This window comes from Halichoerus grypus, chromosome 14 (assembly GCF_964656455.1).
Source record: "Halichoerus grypus chromosome 14, mHalGry1.hap1.1, whole genome shotgun sequence".
Taxonomy (NCBI): domain Eukaryota; kingdom Metazoa; phylum Chordata; class Mammalia; order Carnivora; family Phocidae; genus Halichoerus; species Halichoerus grypus.
The window spans coordinates 81,769,611-81,777,705 of record NC_135725.1 but is presented as its reverse complement, the minus strand read 5'-3'; the positions used below and the strand labels follow the sequence as shown (position 1 = coordinate 81,777,705).

The following is an 8,095-nucleotide window of genomic DNA, read 5'->3' as shown; positions in this document are numbered from 1 at the left end:
CTGGAGGGGAGGGCGAACCCCCCAGGATCCCTCCATGGAGCAGCTGAGTGTGCCCAGGCCACCCTCTGACTCCTAACTCTGCCTAGCCTGCCAACTCTGGGTTACTGGTTTGAGGGCCACTTTCCTACCCCTGCAGACCTTGTCAGAGCCTTCACAGGCCCGCCTTCTCCTGGCAGCTCTTGGTGAACCAGGAACAAAGCATGGGGGGGTGGGGGTGGGATGGGCTGCGGGATCCAGCAGCCTCTATGGAGGGACGGTTATGCAGAGGCCAGGATGCCTGTGGCCCAAGTGTGGCCCTAGAACATGTCACCCCTTCCTCTTCTGGTTTTCAGCTCACACTTGATCTTGGGGGTGATGTTGAGAAATACCTGGGAAATAAGAATGCATCAGGGAATGGCAGCTGGGAATGCACATTGCTAGACTCCATTCCCAGAGATTCTGGTTGGCATGTCTAGGGTAGGGTCCAGATATATCTAATTCACAGGTGATTTTGATGCCGGTGAAATGAGGATCCCCTAAGAAACCATCTCAGGAAAGTACACTTGGGGCCACTGAGAGCAGAAAGGCTTTATTCCTGAGTTAAAAGCCAGGGTCTGGAACTGCAGGCTGCCCCCAGGGCCGGCCACGGCCACGGCCACGGCCAACAGTCTAGAGGAAACCTCCGCCAGCCGAGCTCACAGTTTGGGTCGGTGACCCACAATCTCGTCCCAGCCCTTGCGACACGTCCTGATGATCCACTCGTGCTCATCATCATCTGCAGGGGAAGAGGAAGAGCTGATCATGCCTGGTGTTTGCTGGGCCTTCTCTGGGCTGGGAGACCCGCAGGTGGGGTCTTGGGACTGGGGTGCATTCCAGCACAGGGGTGTGGCCTTGGTGCCCAGGCTAGCTCTGTGCTGGGAAGGAACAGATCTTTCACTAAAACCCGAATCCTTCAGTTGCCTGCGAATGCCTGGTCTTGGGGAAATTGAACACAAAGGGGTTTGCAGATGGTGGATATCACTGATGGAAGCAGGCACGGGGTCATCTGGCCACTCTGAGCCGGGCAGCCCTGACACGCACCCAGAGAGCAGCTTGCTCGGGCATTTGCCCCATCTGACACCCACAAAGGGCACCTCCCAGAACAGCCAGGCCAGGCCTTGCCGGTAGTGGCAGGAGCCGGAGCCCTCAGCTCTTCTTCGTTTCCTTTCTGGGTTTCCCATTGTAGACCCTTCTAAGAACCTGTGGCTCCCCAGGGGAACCTGACACCTCTGTTGACTCGGGTCCTTTCAGTGGGGAATAGAGAGAAGGAACTGATGTTCCTGTCGGCCCTGTGCTCCTTGATCTCCCCCATTTTAACCCCCGTGAGCACCTGCAGGCAGCAATCCTGCCATTCTGCCCATGAACAAGCAGGCTCAGAGAGGTCAAGTCACCGGCGCACGGCCACAGGTTAGTACGCGGGAGAGCCCAGAATGTGGACCCAGGTTGGTCTGACTACAAAGCTTGTGCCGTTTTTTTAAACCTCGGAGAGAGGGAGTGAAACACAGTCTTTGGTCCCCCCCCATCCCCCACACCACAGTCATCTCTCTGGGGACTGACTTATTTTCCCCCATTATCCCCCACACCCACACCCAGCCCCTCCCCGAGCCCTGACAGAGACCCACTTGAATGGTGGGATATATACCCCTAAAAATGCATGCAGCTCTGTAAAATGTGTGCTGTTGCTTTGTGTGCGAATGTGGTTTTAATTTACCACCATAAATGGCATTGTGCTGTGAATTTCATTGTGTCTTACTTTTTTCACTCAACACTACATTTTCAAGATCTATTCTTGTTGCTCAATGTACATCTAGTCCTTTACCTCTTACTGCTGCCTAATACTCTGTGGTGGCTTCCCTGTGATGTTTTACTATCCGCCCTTCCGGGGCAGGACACCCAAGGGTGCTACCTCCAGTTACCAGAAATATTGCCAGGACAGACGTTGTTGGGCCCACCCCTTCCCGGACTCCTGGGAGAACGTCGAGGGGGAGGGTCTCGGAGTCGCGCCTGCGCTTCGTGAACCAAGGCTCCCAGCTAAGCCTGAGTTCTTAGGCTGTCCCTGCCTCATTCCTGCCTCACCTCTGTGTCAGGCCCTGGGGACAAAGAGAACTAGCCCAAACCCCTGCCCTCAAGCTGTTCTCCTCAGGGCTACAACCCTGGAGCGGCTTTAGTGTCCTCTCCTGACCTGCCTCCGCCTAAGGGATGGGAGCACGGGACTACGGGTCCTCCTCGGGGACACATGGCGGTAGCCAGAGATCAAGGGCACCCCACCCCCGAGAGCTCGAACATGGAGGGCTAGCCCAAATCCTGCCCTCCCAATCAGATCCCCCTGCCCCCTTCCTCTTCTGGGAAAGCACCAGGCCCAGGCTCAGAGAGATGGAGCCTTACTGACAGCCTACTGTGTGCTCTGAGCTTTACAAACACCGTCTTGTGGAGTCTTTGTGATAGCCCAGGAGGGTAGGGGAGGTTACCCCCATTTGAAAGAGGTGACGAGCCTTGCCTCACCTCCACAGCCAGTGGAATTCAAACCTAGGCCCATCAGACTCCAAAGCCTGACGCCCCCCCCTCCCCGCCAGGGCTGATGTGACAAGGGTGCCAGAAGGCGAGGCTGCCCCCACAGAGCTAGCCTCCTCGGCCTCCTTCCCACTCCTCCTTTGTATGTGACCCCAGGAAAGAGGCTTGACACCTGGCACGCTCTTGCCTTCGAGGACTGCCCTGGGCAGCTGGTGGGCCTCAATTTCTCCCGGGGAGGCTGCCGGGGAATCCACGCGTGGCTGTCAACCCCGGGGGCGGGGACAGCGGCGGCACACAAGGAGTTAAGCGCTGGTGAAGCCCACTTTTGCCACACCGCGAGCAGCCTGGTTGATAATTACAGTTCTGAAGTCTCTGGGCTATTCGAATCAGTGCAGCTGCAAGCTCTTCAGTGCTAACCCCTGAAACCAGACAAACTGGGTTTATTGTGCTAAACCAGCCCTCAGGCCCCTCCCTGATCGTTACAAATTGACAGCAATGGACTTAACAGCCTCTTCACTACCCCTCTCGCTCTCTACCTGGCGGTACAGCCACCAATTTGAATCACAGATGCCTCCCCTCCCAGCAGCTGCTCACCAACCCTCCCTCCACCTCCTTTGCGCTACGCCGAGGCTCCCCTGGCCCCGCCACGCCAGGGTGAGGCTGCCGAAGCACGTTTCATCAATATTTAAAATGGAATTAAACCTGCAGCTTTGATTAATGCCTCCCAGAGCCCGGGAGTTGTGATTACTATTTTGCAAATTGCAATTGTTGGAATATGTTAATATGATTGTCTGAGAACATCTTCACCTTCTCAGATAATTTCACCCCTTTTTGGCAGGAGGGGAGGGGGGAGAGGAAGGGTGGGAAGATGGGAAAAAAAAAACACCCCGCAAACTCTTTAATCAATTGTAAATTATTACCCTGGGCACAACTGCGGGGGGGGGGGGGGTTTCCGAGGGGAAGGGGAGGGAGATTTCTGGTTTGGTGCATTTATCTTGAAAAGTTTTGGCCTTATTGACCCATAATTCCCCTCTGGGACGCTATCCTAAGGGAATAATCTATTTGTCTCAGTATTATTGAGAATCAAGGAAACTGAAATAATCTACGTTTCTAACAAGAGAATGATTACTTTGTTGTGTGTTCATTTAACAACCAATTTGTAAACGGGGACTGTGGGCCAGGTATTGTGCTAAGTTTGGCGGCAGGGTTGGGGGGGCACTGTGATTTAGCAGCTCTTGAAAAAGTTGGGTTATGAAGTCAGTATAGCAACACAGAGATGTTTTTGATATGATAAAAAGGTGGCAAGAGGAGAGAAAATTAACATTGACGGTATAATCGGCAAAAACCGTGCACAGGAGAAAAATTAAAAATAACACATTGAATGTGAATAATAGGCATCTCTGAACAGTGGGACGTGAGAGGTTCTTCTGTTTTGGGTATTTCCCAAATCTTCTTAATGTGTATTGACAGTCGAAAAAATAAGAAAGGATTGTCTTTTTTTCCTACCCTCCAAATTAATGCCTTGCTAATTTCATGCATTTTGGTAGTTGAAAAAAATATTTCTAGGTTCCTAGAAACACCAATGGGGGTTCTTGAATTTCTACAAAGTAAAAGAGTCAGCGTTAAAGTTTTCGGTAAAAATGGGAGAATAGACAAATTTCCTGAGCGGAAGAATTACAAATAATTTCGGTGACCACTGCCCTCAAGGAGGTGGGGCTTAATTCCCCACTCCTTAGGTGTGGGCTGCAGAGTGACTTCCTCCCCACCAGGACAGTATAGGAAAGGAGCAAAAAACAACAACCAACAAAGGGTAGCTTTGGCTTGCCTTGATCACCATCAGCAAACTATCCCTGAGCACCTATTTCTTGGTGTCCAGGTCACAGCTCAAATATCACTTCCTCAGCGACCCCAGTCTGCCTGTGACCACCCTTCACTTTCTCTTCATAGCACAGGCTTCTCTCTGTAATTGTCTTGTTTATTTGTATGCTGTCGGTCTCCCGCATCCGAACTGCAAGCTCCGGTGAGCCCAGGAGCCCCATCTGCTTGTTCAATGGTATCGTGCGTGCTGAGACAAGGTGCTTAGTCCGTATCTGTTCAGTGAATGAAGGAATGAATGGACAAACCCCGTGCCCAGTGCTGGGGGTGGGGGTGGGGGGACAGAGGGGACTGAGACCCAGCAGGGGGTGTTGTCCAAAGGCTTGACTCAGACACCCTTCAGGTTCGGGTCTGTCTGCCTTTGGGGCAGAAAGATTTCTTTATTCTGGTCTGAAGCTTTAGAAGTGACCTCACTGCCTCGTGCACTCCCTCCCCCCATGTCACCCATGTCACTAGGAAAACTGGGCTTCTTATAGAGAAGAAAAGGAACTTTCGGTGAGAGAGACCCCAAATCTGACCTTGGACATCCCTGCTGAGAAACCTTGCCTGGAGAGGCTCCCCACTCCTTCACCTGGACTTCAAGGCCCTCCATCCAGGTCTTCCTGCTCTCCAGACTGCCTCCCTACCCGGCCTCACCCTGTAAAATGCAGCCACCCTGCTGTAGGGCAGTCACCCCTGTGCACATGCACACCAGGGCCTCTGTGCCTGTCACACATACTGTTTCGGGGCTGGGGGGCGGGGCCACTTCGGGGCCTTAGTGTATATAAAAGTGAAGAAAGGCCTAGACGAGAGTATACCAATTGCAGTGTCGTTTAAACATGTATCATTAACAAACGCTTTTAACACAAACACCCAAAGGCAACATAAATGGGTCATTCCAGGATTTCTTTGAAGGCGGTACTAAAGCACACGGCGCACTAAAGGCCGTGGGCTCAGGAAGGGGCTGTGAGGTTGGAGTCGTCTGGTGAACAACTGTCACGGCTGTCACCCTCCAAACTTGAGGCTGCTAGTGAACGTGGGCGACTAGGCCCAGGGCCCTCCTGGCCGTCCTCCACCCCCATGGGCCCTGCTTGGATGGCATCTTCCCAGACTCACGCTGAGGTCACCGTCGCCCCCACCAGCCCGGGGCAGTTGGGCCCAATGCACTCCCGGTCCTCAGAGCCTGGGGCAGATCTGGCACTTAAAAAGTCTTTAAAGAATGTCTGGTGAATGAATGAATAAAACGATGTAAAGTTGGGGACATAACAGCAATAGGCTTACCCTGTGGGATTTGGACAAAGAGGGAAGAATTTCTTCCCCGCCCTCAGCTAATGGAGCTCCTGAGGGGGGCAGAGCAGATATGCCAAGTGCAGGGCCAAGACTGTTGTTTCCTTTTTTGTTTGTTGAGACCACAGACTGAGCAGCTCCACCACACAGAAGGGATGGGTGGTTTGGGCTCATTCCGGGGCATCAAGCACACTCAGGATGCTCAAAGCCCCGGCTGGCCTGGGGCCTGCCTCAGCGGGGGGGGGGGGGGGGGGGGGGGGGGGGCGGTGCGTGGGGAAGGGCAGGCCTGCACAGGCCACCAGCAGGGTCACTGATGGTGTCACTAGTGCAATCCCTGGGTCGGCGCAGTGCGGGGGGAAGAAGAGATCTTGAAAATTTCCCAGCAGATGGAGGGCAATCCAAGCTCCCAGGTGGCTGGCAGGGAGGCAGAGGAAAGGCGGCCAAGAGCACGGGCCCTGGACTTTGGCTGCCACCAACTCAGAGACCTCGGGCAGGTGGGTCTCATTCTCTCATCTACGAAGTGCCCACTGGATCGAGTGAGGTCATTCCGGAAAAGTGCTTAGCACAGTGCCTGGTACACAGGAAATGCCAAAAACCAAAAGAAAGCCCAAGGTTGTCTTGGCACGGTGAGACTCCAGGGTGTGCATGACAGCACAGCATAGACTGGAAGGAGTTCTGGGTCCAGTGCTGAGCCCTGGCGCCAACTTGCTGGGGGATCTTGAACGAGCCACTCTCCCTCTCTGAGCTGGGCTCCTCGTCTGCACAGGGGTTTCACCAGACCCCCCGCAGAGCCGGGAGGAGCAGCATCAGGTTGGCACCCAGGAAGTAGGAGCTATGATCACCACTTTGATGGGTCTTTCGTTCCCTAACTGGATACCTTCAAGAGAGTGTTCTTAAGGGACTCTCTCAGAGCACCCTGGGACTTCTCCGTTCCTGGGGGGGAGGAGGGAGGGCCAGGGGAGGAGGAGGTCTTTGCACAAGGATCAGCATCATAAGGATCAAGGACCACAGCTCAGCTAATGATTTTTGTTCAAAGCGAGGTGGGCAGGCTTGGGCACGCGAGCCCAGAGAGGGCAAATGGGCGGATTCGGGTTATCAGGCACCCACAAGCCGGATTCTGCCACCTCTTGGCGCGCCTTTGAGCCAAGCACACCTGCGGTCACCACTGCTATGCAGCTCCCTCCCGCTGGGACAGGGAGGGGACCAAGATGAAGCCAGGCATCTTAGCCTCAGGAGAGGGGAAGAGGCTCCCAGTGGCAGAGCACACCTGGGAGGTGCCTGGTTCTGTGGAAAGGTCATGTCTGTCCTCTCCGCAGTGACACGGGTCGTCCCCATTTAAGACAAGAAACTGAGGCTTGAAGGGGGAAACAACTTGGCCCACTTCATCTGCCAGGGCAGAGGGGATGGGCTCCTAGTGCTGGTGCAGAAGCCACACTCACGCTGTGTGTGCACGGCCACAGACGGCCGTGTTTCCATCCAGTTGGGTGAATGTGCATGAGAACCTCCCTGAGTGTGAGTGTGGGTGTGTGCGTGAGCGTGAATGGGTTCAGTGTGCGAGTGCTCAGCGTGTGTGTGGCACTCAGTGGGTGACAGTGTATGAGTACCTGAAGTCCGAGTGTGTGTGCTTGAGCAGGTGCCGAGGGAGGAGGCCCACCCACCCCTCAGTGAGAGCCTAGCGCTCACCCACAAGGCCAGGCCGGGCCAGGCTCTGTCATGAGGGCTGCCCTCTTTTCCTGGGGTCAAGACCGACTCTCACACGGCTCCCATGTGACCTGCGGTTCCAGGCGGGGATGGGAGGTACCGGGTAAAGCTGGCGCCCCAGCCCGTGGGCGGTGCCACCCTCAAAGCCCGGCCCCACCCTCTGTGCAAATGCAGGGCTGTGTGAGCCCGGGGCTCCTCATCACAACTCCTGACAAGCAAGAGGCTTTGAACTTTGCAGGCAGTGAGGTGGCCAGAGGCCAAGGCCACGGCATGGCCAATATTGACTAAGGGATCGTTGCCCAGGCAGAGTCCGCCTCGGGGCAGGAGGGGAAGCCTTGGGGCTGCTCGTGATTTTCTCTGTAAAAGAGCATTTTCTGGGCTGGGTGGGTGGAGGGCTCAGGGGCGGGGGTGGGGGGTGGGGGAGGTGGACTAAGCCAGGCCGCTTCACCCATTGGGAACCTGAGGTGCAGGGCTCAGCACCCACAGCTTTTCAAAGCCTGTTCAAGTGTGAGAGGTGTGGGGACACCAAACCAATCTTCGATATTTCTAAAATACAGAAAGGGAAACTGCAAAAAACTGAAATTAACAAATGTTATAATTAATGTATTCAGACTTAATTATTAAATTTAGAAATCAAAACAATGTTATTACACTTGAAATCAGTTTGTAGTCTTGCTTTCCTCATTTTGCAAGAATTCTCTGGTATGCCCATGGCTCTCTAGAA

At 54.3% G+C, this 8,095-nt stretch overlaps 1 protein-coding gene across 1 annotated transcript in view; it reads right to left on the bottom strand.

Annotated features, from left to right (window-relative positions):
* Positions 1-555: 555 nt before the first annotated feature.
* The window catches only part of MORN5 (MORN repeat containing 5), a 28,659-nt gene continuing 21,119 nt past the window's right edge, over positions 556-8,095 (bottom strand). Inside the window, exon 5 of the mRNA XM_036107816.2 lies at positions 556-754. Coding sequence (XP_035963709.1) covers positions 675-754 — 80 coding nt within the window. The 3' untranslated portion in view covers positions 556-674. The remainder of the gene's footprint in view (positions 755-8,095) is intronic.